Source organism: Dendrobates tinctorius, unplaced genomic scaffold (assembly GCF_039654945.1).
Source record: "Dendrobates tinctorius isolate UK_male_01 unplaced genomic scaffold, ASM3965494v1 ptg000216l, whole genome shotgun sequence".
NCBI classification, from domain to species: domain Eukaryota; kingdom Metazoa; phylum Chordata; class Amphibia; order Anura; family Dendrobatidae; genus Dendrobates; species Dendrobates tinctorius.
The window spans coordinates 1,047,605-1,065,000 of NW_027361883.1; the positions used below are offsets into that span (position 1 = coordinate 1,047,605).

The following is a 17,396-nucleotide window of genomic DNA, read 5'->3' on the forward strand; positions in this document are numbered from 1 at the left end:
TCAGTCCAGTCTGGCTGTCAGTCAGGGATGGCTGTCAGTCAGGTCCAGCTATGAGTCAGGTCCGGCTGTCAGGTCCAGCTATGAGTCAGGTCCGCCTGTCAATCAGGTCCAGCCATCAGTCAGGGCTGGCTGTCAGTCAGGTGCAGCTATTAGTCAGGGCCGGCTGTCAGTCAGGTCCAGCTATCAGGGCTGGCTGTCAATCAGGTCGTTACCAGTCAGGGCTGGCTGTCAGTCAGGTCCAGCTATCAGGGCTGGCTGTCAATCAGGTCCAGTTATCAGTCAGGTCCAGCTGTCAGGACTGGCTGTCAGTCAGGGCTGGCTGTCACTCAGGTCCAGCTATCAGTCAGGGACGACTGTCAGTCAGGTCCAGCTATCAAGGCTGGCTGTCAATCAGGGCCGGCTATTAGGTTCGGCCGTCAGTCAGGTCCAGCTATCAGTCAGGGCCGGCTGTCAGTCATTGCCGGCTGGTCGGAATTGTGCTAATGCTATTGAGAAGCAGAACGGCGCTGGTTCCCTGATGAGGCGGCAGGTGAGTATATTAACCCCTTCACCCTCCAGACTGTTTTCACCTTCCTGACCAGGTTGCATTTTACAATTCTGACCTCTCACTTTATGAGGTAATAACTCTGGAACGCTTCCATGGATCCCGGTGATTCTGAGACTGTTTTCTCGTGACACATTGTACTTTTGATAGTGGTAACATTTGTTCAATATAACTATGTTTATTTGTGAAAAATATCAGACATTTCGAGAAAAATGTCGCCATTTTCAAACTTTTAATATCAAAATCATTTTATTTTGTTAGGAAGTTAGAAGGGATAAAAGTTGATCAGCGACAGGGATGAGCGCACCTGCACTGTAAAGTTTGGGGTTGGTACCGGACTAGTGTCCATTACTGAAATCTAAACATGGACTGGGGCGGCAGCCGGGGCCCTCCTCCATACGCGGTGGGGAGGCAGCCGGGGCCCTCCTCCATACGCGGTGGGGCGGCAGCCGGGGCCCTCCTCCATACGCGGTGGGGAGGCAGCCGGGGCCCTCCTCCATACGCGGTGGGGAGGCAGCCGGGGGGGGGGCCTTCCTCCATACGCGGTGGGGCGGCAGCCGGGGGGGCCTTCCTCCATACGCGGTGGGGCGGCAGCCGGGAGGGGCCTTCCTCCATACGCGGTGGGGAGGCAGCCGGGGGGGGCCTTCCTCCATACGCGGTGGGGAGGCAGCCGGGGGGGGGGCCTTCCTCCATACGCGGTGGGGAGGCAGCCGGGGGGGCCTTCCTCCATACGCGGTGGGGAGGCAGCCGGGGGGGGCCTTCCTCCATACGCGGTGGGGGCCTTCCTCCATACGCGGTGGGGAGGCAGCCGGGGGGGGCCTTCCTCCATACGCGGTGGGGAGGCAGCCGGGGGGGGCCTTCCTCCATACGCGGTGGGGAGGCAGCCGGGGGGGGCCTTCCTCCATACGCGGTGGGGAGGCAGCCGGGGGGGGCCTTCCTCCATACGCGGTGGGGAGGCAGCCGGGGGGGCCTTCCTCCATACGCGGTGGGGAGGCAGCCGGGGGGCCTTCCTCCATACGCGGTGGGGAAGCAGGTCTCCAGAGGATGTGACACAAATTCCCAGATCCTGTACCGGTGCTGGTAAAACTGCTCGTCCATCTAATGCTCTGGAATTATTGGAATTGTGCTACAATAATTCAATAAGAGGAAACAGGAAAGAAACCAGAGACATTTATTTTATGTAATTACATTCACTGTTAAAAACACCCTGGGGGGGGGGGGGGGGGAGTGGCAGATTCCCTTTAAGTAAAAGAGCCACATTCAGCAGCACGAAGGCTGCATTCTGTGAAGGTGGCTCTTCTGTTTCTGACCCCTAGTAATGCCTAAATATCGACTTTTATAAATGGGTCCTCATACCTGTAATGTGGCCCATAGGTATGGTGTGTCCCCATGTCAGCCACCTACCATCCGTCCATCATGCCTGTGTCTTGTGCCTGGACGCCGCCCACCATCCGTCATTCATGCCCCTTGTCTTGTGCCTGGGCACCGCCTACCATCCCATCCATCATGCCACTTGTCTTGTGCGCCGCCTCTTCCTCCTGTTTCGAATGCCGGCGCCTGCGCTGTGACAAGAGTTCTCGGGCATGCGCAGTGCGAGCTGCCCGAGAACCGGCATCAGGCTATTGCGCCTGCATGTTGCTGAGGCCCCAGATCCCGCCCTGCAGTGTGTTATGATTTATTCACACTGCGGGGCTGGGGCCTCAGCAACATGCAGGCGCAATAGCCTCATGTTGGTTCTCGGGCAGCTTGCACTGCGCATGCCCGAGAACTCTTGTCACAGCGCAGGCATTCAAAACAGGAGGAGGTCGCGGCGCACACGCACAAGACAAGCGGCATGATGGACGGATGGTAGGCGGTGCCCAGGCACAAGACAAGGGGCATGATTGACGGATGTTGGGCAGCGTCCAGGCACAAGACACAGGCATGATGGACGGATGGGAGGTGGCTGACACAGGGGGACACATCATACCTATGGGACACATTACAGTTTGAGGAGCTATTTATAAAAGTCGATATTTTAGCATTACTAGGGGTCAGAAACAGAAGAGCCACCTTCACAGAATGCAGCCTTCGTGCTGCTGAAGGTGGCTCTTTTACTTAAAAACGCTCTGGGGGGGGGGGGGGGGGGGGCTTGTGACAGGTTTCCTTTAAATGATCGGCAGGACCACGGGGGGGGGGGGGGGGCGGCATCATCATATCGGTCAGGAGAGATTACAAGTCATAGAAATCCACATGTGCTCCTGATTTGTAGGTGTCGCCCTGGATGACGTCCAGCATCTTCCGTGCCGACACCTCAGCGTCTACTAACTTTCCATCATTCTTCATGTTAACAAACATCTGCCGCTGCTCCTCATCTGCCGTCAGCGTCCGCGCCTCCTGCTGCATCTCCGTGTCCAGGACCCCTGCAACAGAAGACATGCAGTCAGTGAAGACCCCTGAGCGATGCGGCCGCAGAACGATCATTGCCTTATTATTTATTTTTGGCTCGGCTTTTTCTGTGCCGTCCATTGCAGGGCAGAGATGCCGCAGCTGTGGGGGGTCTTTACATTTAGCTCCCCCAGCAGTAGGTGCACGGGTTTTCTTTTAAGGCTGGAGTCACACTAACCTGCGCAAAATACGGTCAGTATTTTACATGCGTAATACGGATGACAGACCCCTAAATAGTGCTCCGTATGTCATCCGTAATCAAGGTGTGGTCGCGTATTTGCGCATGTCAGCATCCGTATGCAATCCGTATGGCGAGATTTTCTCGCAGGCTTGCAAAATGGACATATAATGGAGCCCTATGACAGGGTTTCTAAAAGACACCGGGTGCGTATTTCTCGCAAGTCACATGTGTGGTCCGTATGTAATCCGTATTTTTTGCGCACCCATAGACTTGAATTGGCGTACTACGGGCGTAGTACGCTGACAATCGCAGCATGCTGCGAGTGGCACGGAGCGTAGGATACTGAGGAGAAATATACGGCTGATGGGAGCTGCCTCATAGAGAATCATTGGTCCGTGTCTAATGCGTGCTTTTTGCGCCTCTCACTCTCCCGTATTCCTCGCCAGTGTGACCCCGGCCTTAATTCATTTATACATCTGCACAAATAAATTATTCAAATAGTAAAACATTTTTGCATCGACACATTCAGACGCATAACTTTATTCTTCTGCTGACCCGGCTGCTCGAGAACTTATTGTATTGATTTTTGCTCCTGTAATACCGTGCGTACCGCTATACTGCGGTGCATCCTGGCTGTATGTAACATGCATGAGATTGACAGTCAGGATCGGTGTCACCAGCCACGTGAAGGACTATTATAGATAGGAAGAGGTTAAAGTCACCCACCATCCGGTAGAGGGAAGGTGGCAAAGAGGCTGAGGTAGACATAAAAACTTGCTGCCAGAGGTTTTGGGACAATTTCATGACAACCCTAGGCCCCATTACTGGTGCTGCTGTGCAGACTGCGTGGCCTACACCTGCCCCCGTGGCTGCAGCATCTCTGGACTTGTTTCCATTGGTTGGTGATCACACAGGAGCTGCCAGCAGAGGATCTTGATGATTTGCACCAATGCATTCAGTGGCAGAACCTTCCTCAGTTGACCCTTAATAACATCAGCAACAGCAGCCGAGGCTGGAGGTGCCAGGGTTTCTGCATGAAGCTCAGACTCCAGATTTTTGGAAAGTTGCGTTTCCCTTTTCCTATCATCTGTAGAGCGAAGCGAGGACCGTCGTCGGCTGTAATCACTCGCAGCTTTCCCTGGATATTTCAGTGGGCGCTGGGGTCCACGACTGAGTGTGAGTAAAGGTTCTGGGCTGTAATATATTATCTAAGCCCTACAGATAAAATAAATTCATGAGAGCCAGATCCCAAGGTCAGGTCAGAGGTCCATGGCCACCGGACAGCAGCCCTGTGGACCTCTTCTTCAGACATCCACATCACGGCGGATAATCAATAAACCTCGGTGGATGCCTGCAGGTAAAAGGACCACAAGAAGGGTCCGGTCTGGAATCCATTCCACCCGACCGCCGAACCCTCATATTCTAGAGCCATATTATACACTTCCTCTTAAGTGAATGGGTTAACGCAGCTTCGGCCCACCCTCCCCGAGAACATCCAGGGTCTGGACTTTGTACAAATGCTTCTCGCTGGTAAACAGAGGTCACGAGGCAGATCCATGTCCTCCAGGACGGGCAGAGAGGAGCTGTGACTGCCAGGCCCGTATGCCTCTCCGCACCCTATTGAGCCTCCATTCACCCAGAGCCGCGCTCCCACTACAACATCAAATGCACTCATCACGAGCATCAGAGGCCAGAAGAGCCTCCTTATGGCCTCCATCAAGCGGTATAAGCTGGGGCCGCTGTAGGGACGCGCGTCCGCTGGTATGGGGTACGCCCAGGAGTGGCGTCTGCTCCGTAAGCCGCTGGCCGTGCTACACAGCTGGCACCAGCCTGTAACAGCAGCAATCATGGACCTCCACATTGACAGGGGTAGTACAGGAGAAAAAAAAAAAAAAAAAAACCTTTTCCCAAACAATAAAAGCTGTAATAAAATAATAAACTCCCCCACCTGTCCCACTTGGAGCAGTGTCAGCGGTTTTAGCTGTAGCTTGACACGACGCTTCACACGGAGCACTACACCCATCATTACATTCGTTCAGGCTATGCTGTATTTCTGCGGCTTTGGGCCAAGGATCATGAGAAGGTCGCAATGAACACTGAAAACTTCAGAGCTCCAAGATCCTCTCAGATAACGATGCAGAAGTCATACAATAAAGGCGTTCACGTCTCGGATAGATCGGAAAAATGTGGGGCAACGTAACCCCTATAGGACACGGCAATTCGGTTTCTTCATTTTCAGAACTACAAGGAAACGTGTGACAAGATGAATTCCTTAAATCTGGGAGAGCTGTGCGCAAGGGAGCAGCAGAATCGGGGGGGAGCTGTGCGCACGGGAGCAGCAGAATCGGGGGGAGCTGTGCGCACGGGAGCAGCAGAATCGGGGGGAGCTGTGCGCAAGGGAGCAGCAGAATCGGGGAGGAGCTGTGCGCAAGGGAGCAGCAGAATCGGGGAGGAGCTGTGCGCAAGGGAGCAGCAGAATCGGGGAGGAGCTGTGCGCAAGGGAGCAGCAGAATCGGGGAGGAGCTGTGCGCAAGGGAGCAGCAGAATCGGGGAGGAGCTGTGCGCAAGGGAGCAGCAGAATCGGGGAGGAGCTGTGCGCAAGGGAGCAGCAGAATCGGGGGGAGCTGTGCGCAAGGGAGCAGCAGAATCGGGGGGAGCTGTGCGCAAGGGAGCAGCAGAATCGGGGGGAGCTGTAAGCAAGGGAGCAGCAGAATCGGGGGGAGCTGTAAGCAAGGGAGCAGCAGAATCGGGGGGAGCTGTGCGCACGGGAGCAGCAGAATCGGGGAGGAGCTGTGCGCAAGGGAGCAGCAGAATCGGGGGAGCTGTGCGCAAGGGAGCAGCAGAATCGGGGGAGCTGTGCGCAAGGGAGCAGCAGAATCGGGGGGAGCTGCAGAATCGGGGGGAGCTGTGCGCAAGGGAGCAGCAGAATCGGGGGGAGCTGTGCGCAAGGGAGCAGCAGAATCGGGGGGAGCTGTAAGCAAGGGAGCAGCAGAATCGGGGGGAGCTGTAAGCAAGGGAGCAGCAGAATCGGGGGGAGCTGTGCGCACGGGAGCAGCAGAATCGGGGGGAGCTGTGCGCAAGGGAGCAGCAGAATCGGGGGAGCTGTGCGCAAGGGAGCAGCAGAATCGGGGGAGCTGTGCGCAAGGGAGCAGCAGAATCGGGGGAGCTGTGCGCAAGGGAGCAGCAGAATCGGGGGGAGCTGCAGAATCGGGGGGAGCTGTGCGCAAGGGAGCAGCAGAATCGGGGGGAGCTGTGCGCAAGGGAGCAGCAGAATCGGGGGGGAGCTGTGCGCAAGGGAGCAGCAGAATCGGGGAGCTGTGCGCAAGGGAGCAGCAGAATCGGGGGGAGCTGTGCGCAAGGGAGCAGCAGAATCGGGGGGAGCTGTGCGCAAGGGAGCAGCAGAATCGGGGGGAGCTGTGCGCAAGGGAGCAGCAGAATCGGGGGGGAGCTGTGCGCAAGGGAGCAGCAGAATCGGGGGAGCTGTAAGCAAGGGAGCAGCAGAATCGGGGGGAGCTGTAAGCAAGGGAGCAGCAGAATCGGGGGGAGCTGTGCGCAAGGGAGCAGCAGAATCGGGGGGAGCTGTGCGCAAGGGAGCAGCAGAATCGGGGGGAGCTGTGCGCAAGGGAGCAGCAGAATCGGGGGGAGCTGTGCGCAAGGGAGCAGCAGAATCGGGGGGAGCTGTGCGCAAGGGAGCAGCAGAATCGGGGGGAGCTGTGCGCAAGGGAGCAGCAGAATCGGGGGGAGCTGTGCGCAAGGGAGCAGCAGAATCGGGGGGAGCTGTAAGCAAGGGAGCAGCAGAATCGGGGGGAGCTGTAAGCAAGGGAGCAGCAGAATCGGGGGGAGCTGTAAGCAAGGGAGCGCCAGAATCAGGGGGGGCTGTACGCAAGGGAGCAGCAGAATCAGGGGGAGCTGTGCGCAAGGGAGCAGCAGAATTGGGGGGAGCTCTGCACAAGGGAGCGACAGAATTGGGGGGGAGGTCTGCTTAAGGGAGTGGAAGAATCGAGGGGGGTCTGCGCAAGGGAGCGGAAGATACGGGGGGGGGGGAAAATCGAAGAAGTTTATGAGCAAGTTTATGACCAACGAGAATGCATGAAGGGGTTATAACAAGACTGTCGATATGCGAGGTCAGGCTCATGCATCCCAAAGACGTGACAGTCGAGGTCACGTGACTCCACAAAGTGCAGTACCTGGTGCGTAGTTGAGCACGCGGACGTCTGCCTCTTCCTCGGCCAGGACTCTGAACATCATGTCCCGAGCCGCTTTACCCACACAGTAGAGGGTCCAAGACTTGAACGGCTGGATGGCTGCCAGGGAGGACACATTGACCACCACTCGCTGCAGCCCCACACGTCTCGGGAAGGTTTTCAGCAGGGAGGAGGTGAGGCACAGCGCAGAGGACACATTGAAGGACAAGTATCTGTTCACTTCCTCCAAATCCATGACGTCCATAAACGACTTACTGATGTCACCCAGGGACCCTGGAGGGGAGAAGACACCAAACAAAGCAAGAAATGAAGTCGAGGACGGGCTAGGACCACCGCTGAATGCACCCGACCTACTCTGCCCATCACACATCAATTGCCCCAAACCAGGAACAGCACACACCTCCCGCCTCTCCACCGACCTGGGCCAAGGCCCCAGCGAGGAGCCAGCATCGCCCCGAGCCGGCCCAGAGCCCCAGCAAAGAGCCCGAGCCGGCCCAGCGTCACCCCCAAGGCCCCAGCAAGAAGTGCACACTGGCGATTCTGCATTTACTACATATATTTTTTGTCTAAATTTTTTTTCATAAATTACGATCCTAACTCAGTTGTTCTCAGCAAAATCTTAGTGTAAGAACACAGGCTACTGCACTCTACCTGCGCCACCTCACCCACGCAGCCCGCGCCACCTCACCCGCGCAGCCCGCGCCACCTCACCCACGCAGCCCGCGCCACCTCACCCACGCAGCCCGCGCCACCTCACCCACGCAGCCCGCGCCACCTCACCCACGCAGCCCGCGCCACCTCACCTAACCGTCTTGTAGCATTTCTACCAGACTGTACACATCCTCTGCCTCTTCCAGAGGTCTGGAATCTCTGTTACTCAGCTCCTCTGTCACCTCCTCTGCTACCTGTCATTTTGCTTCCATTTCCTGTCCAGCACCTCCTCTAAGGCTACTTTCACACATCAGGTTTTCGGCGTCAGGCGCGATCCGGCGTCGTACCGGAATGCCGGATCCGGCAAATGTTTTGTAAAACCTGAAGTGCCGGATCCGGTTTTCTGCCGGATCCGTCTTGTTCTTGACAGACAAAACCGGATCCGTCTCATCCGTTTTTCTATCCGTTTTTCGATGGATTACGCCGGATCCGGTTTTTAAAATTGACCCTTGTGGCCTTCCGAACGGGATTGGCTACTGGAAAACTAGATATAGCGTGTTCCTACAGCCCTTCTTTGACAGGTTGTAGAGAAGAAAGTGCAGGTTGGAGAGAAGAGCAAGTTACTGGCGAAGATGGATGTTGTCATTGGAAATATTACCACTAGAAGTTCTGTGACGGTTTCAGTAATGAGGGACAATTTTCCACTATACTTTATGTCACCTCAAGGCAGAGTACACTGGCAGGATGACAGAGTGTGAAAGATTTGTGCCCTAAACTTGTGTACCTTCTGGACCAACAGTATATACCTTTGCCAACCAAAGTTGGCTATCTTGTCATGGTCTACTATTTTTAGCTTTAGGCCACAGGTGTGTACCTGGTTGTGTTTTATGCAAAGTACTTCACCTTTTAACAAAAGTTGTGTACATTGGTAGGAAATCACCAACAATAAACACAACTTTTTAGGTGAAATACTTTGCTTCAAACACAACCAGGAACACAACTGTGGCAAAAAGCTAAAATTTACCCACAGTTATATACCTGGTTTTGAATACCTTTTTACCTTTGAAATACCCTGTATTTAACCTTTTTTTTAAAACATAGTTCGCCGCAGAAAGAAATGACAGACAACCATTGTGAAACGATAATTTAACTTTTATTTAAATTTTTTTTTTTTTTTTGTTTTTAAAGTGCAAAAAACTTTTTTAATAAAGGTTTTAAACCCAATGGGCATTTTTATTACAAAAAAAAAACATTACAAATCTGTGTACTGTGGGGTGGAAATACTGCTGGAGGGGCTGCGGGACACTTCGACACTGGGTGTGTGGAGAGAGGACTGGGATCGTGGTGGGGAAGGAACAGTTAGAGGTGAAGGTGTGGAAAAAGCTACAGAATGGGTGGACATGTGGGAGGCAGAAGAGGTGGTGGGCGGTGGAGTGGAGGGTTGGGCAGGGACTGTAGGAGCAGATGATGTTGATGGAAAGTGGTACGGGGAAGGAGTTTGGTACGGGGAAGGAGTTTGGTACGGGGAAGGAGTTTGGTACGGGGAAGGAGTTTGGTACGGGGAAGGAGTTTGGTACGGGGAAGGAGTTTGGTACGGGGAAGGAGTTTGGTACGGGGAAGGAGTTTGGTACGGGGAAGGAGTTTGGTACGGGGAAGGAGTTTGGTACGGGGAAGGAGTTTGGTACGGGGAAGGAGTTTGGTACGGGGAAGGAGTTTGGTACGGGGAAGGAGTTTGGTACGGGGATGGAGTTTGGTACGGGGATGGAGTTTGGTACGGGGATGGAGTTTGGTACGGGGATGGAGTTTGGTACGGGGATGGAGTTTGGTACGGGGATGGAGTTTGGTACGGGGATGGAGTTTGGTACGGGGATGGAGTTTGGTACGGGGATGGAGTTTGGTACGGGGATGGAGTTTGGTACGGGGATGGAGTTTGGTACGGGGATGGAGTTTGGTACGGGGATGGAGTTTGGTACGGGGATGGAGTTTGGTACGGGGATGGAGTTTGGTACGGGGATGGAGTTTGGTACGGGGATGGAGTTTGGTACGGGGATGGAGTTTGGTACGGGGATGGAGTTTGGTACGGGGATGGAGTTTGGTACGGGGATGGAGTTTGGTACGGGGATGGAGTTTGGTACGGGGATGGAGTTTGGTACGGGGATGGAGTTTGGTACGGGGCAGGTTGCTGGAAGTGGGGAGATGTCTGGTACTGGTGAGGTTGCTGGTATGTAATAGGAGGGGGAGGATGGAAAGTGGCTGGAGGGGGTGCAGATGTAATAGGAGGGGGAGGATGGAAAGTGGCTGGAGGGGGTGCAGATGTAATAGGAGGGGGAGGATGGAAAGTGGCTGGAGGGGGTGCAGGTGGAGGAACTACAGTGGTGGGAGGTGGAGGTTGGGAGGTAACCTGCTGTAGAGCACCGTGGCACGAATGCATTACATGCATCTGCTGGGTAGGAGATAGTGTTGCCATGCGCTCCACAACAGACCTGAAAAAGGTGTGGTTTGGCGAAGATCTTGCTTCTGAATGCATGGTTTGCAGAAGTGTCTTCACCTCCAGAATGCTGGAGTTGATCTGCTGAAAGCCTGCGGAGATTTGCTCTGACAAGACTTTGAGACAGTTCTGGAAAGATGCATTCAGATGCAAGAACTCTTGCGCATAACTCTTTTCCTGACCCCTCTGCCGCTGCCGCCCAGTACCCGCAGGTGTACTAGAGGTGGCAGGGGCAGAAGGGTGGGGTAAAGGGAAAGCGATCTCCTCACCAGCAGCTTCATGTAATGTAGGCGGCCACGATGCTCCTGTGCTGGTGGATGGGACAGATGGGTCGAATGTGTGGGAAGGCTGGGAAGGTGCAGATGTACCGGGGCGGTCGAAGTGTCCCTCGGTGCCGGTCTCCTCAGGGATCGCCTCAGAAGGGTCCAATCGTGCAGGCTCCCGAGTGCTGCTCACCGTGCTGTGTAATAAAGAGAAAAAAAAAACAATTAAAATACTGACATGGTATGGCCCTAGCTGAAAAAAAAAAGTTACATCTAACATTTTTTTCACATGTGGTGTGTAATATTTACCTTCTGGTGAGCATTGTTTCCCGGAGGAACGACAGGGCTTGTGCGTACTTGTACTTGCTCCTGCGTCCTCCAGATCCACTCGGGGCCCGCATCTCTTTATTGAACTCCTTCTTGAAACGATCCCTCACAGACCGCCACCGATTCACAATTCTGTTCCCTGAAACGAGAAAGGACAAAGTGGTTAGTATACAACATCAGTGTTTCACAAACTCCAGTCCTCATGGTCCCCAGGGGTCATGTTTTCAGGATTTCCATAGTAAATAGAAATCCTGAACACATGATCCGTGGTAACCACGAGGACTGGAGTTCAGGAAACATTGGTTTACATCAAGCAACCGGTACTGTATATACTTACGCTCTTTAATCTGGGCCCGAACATCGAGGTCCTCCCAGCGGCCCACAAGGAGAGAACAGATTTCCTCCCAGAGTCGTCGGGTAACGATAAGGTCAGCGTGGCGGCGGTCAGCCATATTCCAGAGCGGCTCCCTTTCTCTGACGAGATCGATGAGGCGGTCCACATCAATCCCTCCATCCTCACCGTCAGAGTCGGGAGCACGCTGTGAAGGCTGTTAAAGAAAAAAGACAAAAATAACATAATTAGCCTCCACAAAAGAAATGAAATAAAAAGTGCAAAAAAACAAAGCAAAAATATTTATACTTACACGCTGGTGACCGCCGCGTTGCTGTCGCCGACGACCCTGGGAGGCACTGCGAGGACCTCTTGGCCGAGCACCAGATTGGGAAGACTAGAGAAGAAAACAAAAAATGTTATGTCTTTGGATGTAGGCATTTGTTTGCTGTGTGTGGTCTGCAGAACATTGTTTTCTATGTGTTGTGTGTAGTGTGATGTTGTGTTTCTGCGTTTGATGCAAAAAACTTACCAATTGTGAGCCCACTCCAAGTGTCTGTCCACCCCTTCCTTCTTCTTCTGGGAGCTCCTCTTCATCTTGTGAATCCTGTTTTGAAATAAAAGTCAATGAATAGACATATATTACAGAGATGATGGATTTTGGAAATAAAAACTTACCGTCAAACGCTGACGATGCGAGGGAGGGCTCCCAGAAGAAGATGTGCTGTCTTCTTGCTGGCCAGACTCCATGGCTGTGGGTATTGCTGCTGCCAGTGATGCCATTTCTGCTGCTGTTGCTGCTGCCAGTGATGCCATTTCTGCTGCTGCTGCTGCATCTCTTTGGCGGCTGTTGAATAAAGAGAAACAAAGGGCCAATGAATATCTTGATATTCCATGGCCCTAGTTTGGAGGAATGGGGGATTTGATAATTACCGTCTCTCATCTGCTTCTGGACTCCCCTCCCGTTGTTCAGCATGCTGCTCCATTTGGGGTGGTGCTGATGGTGCTGCTGCTGCAGATGTCTGCTGCCTTCTCCTGCTCCTGGTTCTTGGCTTGGGTGGCATGTTGGGTGTGGCTGAGGGTCCCATTGTCTTGCTTTTATATATATCCTGTGGGCAGAGCTACTGAGCATGCTCAGACCAAAAAAACGGATCCGGCGCATTGCGGCGCTCATAGGCTTTCATTGTGTGAAAAAGCCGGACGCGCCGGATCCGGCGTGTCCGGCTTTTTCGCCGGAGACAAAAAACGTTACAGTAGACGTTTTTTCCAGACGCCGGATCGCGACACATTGCCGGATCCGGCGAAAACCGGATGAAACGCATGGCCATCCGGCGCGATCCGGCGCAAATGCAAGTCAATGAGGGGGGAAACCGGATCCGGCATTGCATTTCGCCGGATCCGGTTTCTGTCAAAAGCGCCGGATCGCGCCTGACAGCGAAAACCTGATGTGTGAAAGAGGCCTAACACTGCTGCCTATTCGGTACAACCTCTGCTACTAGTCTTGCTCCCAGTACCGACACCCCCTGTACCCCCCCCGCTCCCAGCACCGGAACCGTCTGTCCCCCCCCCTCTCCCAGTACCGGGCACCCTCTGTACACACCCCCCCCCGGCTCCCAGTACCGGCACCCCCTCTGCCCCACACTCCCAGTACCGGCATTCCCTGTACCCCCCCCCCCGGCTCCCAGTACCGGCATTCCCTGTACCCCCCTCCGGCTCCCAGTACCGGCATCCCCTCTGCCCCACACTCCCAGTACCGGCATTCCCTGTACCCCCCCCGGCACCCAGTACCGGCATCCCCTCTGCCCCACACTCCCAGTACCGGCATTCCCTGTACCCCCCCCGGCTCCCAGTACCGGCATTCCCTGTACCCCCCCCCGGCTCCCAGTACCGGCATTCCCTGTACCCCCCCCCGGCTCCCAGTACCGGCATTCCCTGTACCCCCCCCCGGCTCCCAGTACCGGCATTCCCTGTACCCCCCCCCGGCTCCCAGTACCGGCATTCCCTGTACCCCCCTCCGGCTCCCAGTACCGGCATTCCCTGTACCCCCCCCCGGCTCCCAGTACCGGCATTCCCTGTACCCCCCCCCGGCTCCCAGTACCGGCATTCCCTGTACCCCCCTCCGGCTCCCAGTACCGGCATCCCCTCTGCCCCACACTCCCAGTACCGGCATTCCCTGTACCCCCCCCCGGCTCCCAGTACCGGCATTCCCTGTACCCCCCCCCGGCTCCCAGTACCGGCATTCCCTGTACCCCCCCCGGCTCCCAGTACCGGCATCCCCTCTGCCCCACACTCCCAGTACCGGCATTCCCTGTACCCCCCCCGGCTCCCAGTACCGGCATTCCCTGTACCCCCCCCCCGGCTCCCAGTACCGGCATCCCCTCTGCCCCACACTCCCAGTACCGGCATTCCCTGTACCCCCCCCGGCTCCCAGTATCGGCATTCCCTGTACCCCCCGGCTCCCAGTACCGGCATCCCCTCTGCCCCACACTCCCAGTACCGGCATTCCCTGTACCCCCCTCCGGCTCCCAGTACCGGCATTCCCTGTACCCCCCCCGGCTCCCAGTACCGGCATCCCCTCTGCCCCACACTCCCAGTACCGGCATTCCCTGTACCCCCCTCCGGCTCCCAGTACCGGCATTCCCTGTACCCCCCTCCGGCTCCCAGTACCGGCATTCCCTGTACCCCCCCCCGGCTCCCAGTATCGGCATTCCCTGTACCCCCCCGGCTCCCAGTACCGGCATCCCCTCTGCCCCACACTCCCAGTACCGGCATTCCCTGTACCCCCCTCCGGCTCCCAGTACCGGCATTCCCTGTACCCCCCCGGCTCCCAGTACCGGCATCCCCTCTGCCCCACACTCCCAGTACCGGCATTCCCTGTACCCCCCCGGCTCCCAGTACCGGCATCCCCTCTGCCCCACACTCCCAGTACCGGCATTCCCTGTACCCCCCCCGGCTCCCAGTATCGGCATTCCCTGTACCCCCCCGGCTCCCAGTACCGGCATCCCCTCTGCCCCACACTCCCAGTACCGGCATTCCCTGTACCCCCCCGGGTCCCAGTACCGGCATCCCCTCTGCCCCACACTCCCAGTACCGGCATTCCCTGTACCCCCCTCCGGCTCCCAGTATCGGCATTCCCTGTACCCCCCCGGCTCCCAGTACCGGCATCCCCTCTGCCCCACACTCCCAGTACCGGCATTCCCTGTACCCCCCCCCCGGCTCCCAGTACCGGCATCCCCTCTGCCCCACACTCCCAGTACCGGCATTCCCTGTACCCCCCCGGCTCCCAGTACCGGCATCCCCTCTGCCCCACACTCCCAGTACCGGCATTCCCTGTACCCCCCCCGGCTCCCAGTATCGGCATTCCCTGTACCCCCCCGGCTCCCAGTACCGGCATCCCCTCTGCCCCACACTCCCAGTACCGGCATTCCCTGTACCCCCCCGGGTCCCAGTACCGGCATCCCCTCTGCCCCACACTCCCAGTACCGGCATTCCCTGTACCCCCCTCCGGCTCCCAGTATCGGCATTCCCTGTACCCCCCCGGCTCCCAGTACCGGCATCCCCTCTGCCCCACACTCCCAGTACCGGCATTCCCTGTACCCCCCCCCCGGCTCCCAGTACCGGCATTCCCTGTACCCCCCTCCGGCTCCCAGTACCGGCATTCCCTGTACCCCCCCCCCCGGCTCCCAGTACCGGCATTCCCTGTACCCCCCTCCGGCTCCCAGTACCGGCATCCCCTCTGCCCCACACTCCCAGTACCGGCATTCCCTGTACCCCCCTCCGGCTCCCAGTACCGGCATTCCCTGTACCCCCCCGGCTCCCAGTACCGGCATCCCCTCTGCCCCACACTCCCAGTACCGGCATTCCCTGTACCCCACACTCCCAGTACCGGCATTCCCTGTACCCCCCCCGGCTCCCAGTACCGGCATTCCCTGTACCCCCCCCGGCTCCCAGTACCGGCATCCCCTCTGCCCCACACTCCCAGTACCGGCATCCCCTCTGCCCCACACTCCCAGTACCGGCATTCCCTGTACCCCCCCCTCCGGCTCCCAGTACCGGCATTCCCTGTACCCCCCTCCGGCTCCCAGTACCGGCATTCCCTGTACCCCCCCCCCGGCTCCCAGTACCGGCATTCCCTGTACCCCCCCCGGCTCCCAGTACCGGCATTCCCTGTACCCCCCCCGGCTCCCAGTACCGGCATTCCCTGTACCCCCCTCCGGCTCCCAGTACCGGCATTCCCTGTACCCCCCCCCCCGGCTCCCAGTACCGGCATTCCCTGTACCCCCCCCCCCGGCTCCCAGTACCGGCATTCCCTGTACCCCCCTCCGGCTCCCAGTACCGGCATTCCCTGTACCCCCCCCCCGGCTCCCAGTACCGGCATTCCCTGTACCCCCCCCCCGGCTCCCAGTACCGGCATTCCCTGTACCCCCCCCCCGGCTCCCAGTACCGGCATTCCCTGTACCCCCCCCCCGGCTCCCAGTACCGGCATTCCCTGTACCCCCCTCCGGCTCCCAGTACCGGCATTCCCTGTACCCCCCTCCGGCTCCCAGTACCGGCATTCCCTGTACCCCCCCCCCGGCTCCCAGTACCGGCATTCCCTGTACCCCCCTCCGGCTCCCAGTACCGGCATTCCCTGTACCCCCCTCCCGGCTCCCAGTACCGGCATTCCCTGTACCCCCCCCCCGGCTCCCAGTACCGGCATTCCCTGTACCCCCCTCCGGCTCCCAGTACCGGCATTCCCTGTACCCCCCCCCCCGGCTCCCAGTACCGGCATTCCCTGTACCCCCCCCCCGGCACCCAGTACCGGCATTCCCTGTACCCCCCCCCCGGCTCCCAGTACCGGCATTCCCTGTACCCCCCCCCCGGCTCCCAGTACCGGCATTCCCTGTACCCCCCCCCCCCGGCTCCCAGTACCGGCATTCCCTGTACCCCCCCCCCCCCGGCTCCCAGTACCGGCATTCCCTGTACCCCCCCCCCCCGGCTCCCAGTACCGGCATTCCCTGTACCCCCCTCCGGCTCCCAGTACCGGCATTCCCTGTACCCCCCCCCCGGCTCCCAGTACCGGCATTCCCTGTACCCCCCCCGGCTCCCAGTATCGGCATTCCCTGTACCCCCCCCCCGGCTCCCAGTACCGGCATTCCCTGTACCCCCCCCCCGGCTCCCAGTACCGGCATTCCCTGTACCCCCCCTCCGGCTCCCAGTACCGGCATTCCCTGTACCCCCCTCCGGCTCCCAGTACCGGCATTCCCTGTACCCCCCTCCGGCTCCCAGTACCGGCATTCCCTGTACCCCCCCCCCGGCTCCCAGTACCGGCATTCCCTGTACCCCCCCCCCGGCTCCCAGTACCGGCATTCCCTGTACCCCCCCCCGGCTCCCAGTATCGGCATTCCCTGTACCCCCCCCCCGGCTCCCAGTACCGGCATTCCCTGTACCCCCCCCCCGGCTCCCAGTACCGGCATTCCCTGTACCCCCCCCCCGGCTCCCAGTACCGGCATTCCCTGTACCCCCCCCCGGCTCCCAGTACCGGCATTCCCTGTACCCCCCCCCGGCTCCCAGTACCGGCATTCCCTGTACCCCCCCCCCGGCTCCCAGTACCGGCATTCCCTGTACCCCCCCCCGGCTCCCAGTACCGGCATTCCCTGTACCCCCCCCCCGGCTCCCAGTACCGGCATTCCCTGTACCCCCCCCCCGGCTCCCAGTACCGGCATTCCCTGTACCCCCCCCCCGGCTCCCAGTACCGGCATTCCCTGTACCCCCCCCCGGCTCCCAGTACCGGCATTCCCTGTACCCCCCCCCGGCTCCCAGTACCGGCATTCCCTGTACCCCCCCCCGGCTCCCAGTACCGGCATTCCCTGTACCCCCCTCCGGCTCCCAGTACCGGCATTCCCTGTACCCCCCCCCCGGCTCCCAGTACCGGCATTCCCTGTACCCCCCCCCCGGCTCCCAGTACCGGCATTCCCTGTACCCCCCCCCCGGCTCCCA

At 58.2% G+C, this 17,396-nt stretch overlaps 1 protein-coding gene across 3 annotated transcripts in view; it reads right to left on the reverse strand.

Annotated features, from left to right (window-relative positions):
• Nucleotides 1-2,693: 2,693 nt before the first annotated feature.
• SPR (sepiapterin reductase) overlaps nt 2,694-17,396 on the reverse strand; it is a 15,494-nt gene continuing 791 nt past the window's right edge. The window contains exons 2-7 of one of the 3 annotated variants that reach the window (XM_073555071.1): nt 12,351-12,526; nt 12,096-12,264; nt 11,950-12,024; nt 11,731-11,814; nt 11,424-11,634; nt 10,747-11,225 (exon numbers count right to left, since the gene is read on the reverse strand). In XM_073555071.1, the coding sequence (XP_073411172.1) occupies nt 11,065-11,225; nt 11,424-11,634; nt 11,731-11,814; nt 11,950-12,024; nt 12,096-12,264; nt 12,351-12,526 (876 nt within the window). In that variant the 3' untranslated portion in view covers nt 10,747-11,064. Of the gene's footprint in view, nt 2,947-5,100; nt 5,394-7,339; nt 7,631-10,746; nt 11,226-11,423; nt 11,635-11,730; nt 11,815-11,949; nt 12,025-12,095; nt 12,265-12,350; nt 12,527-17,396 lie in introns of those variants that run through there. The other 2 variants (XR_012222343.1, XM_073555072.1) reach the window with 2 other exon arrangements.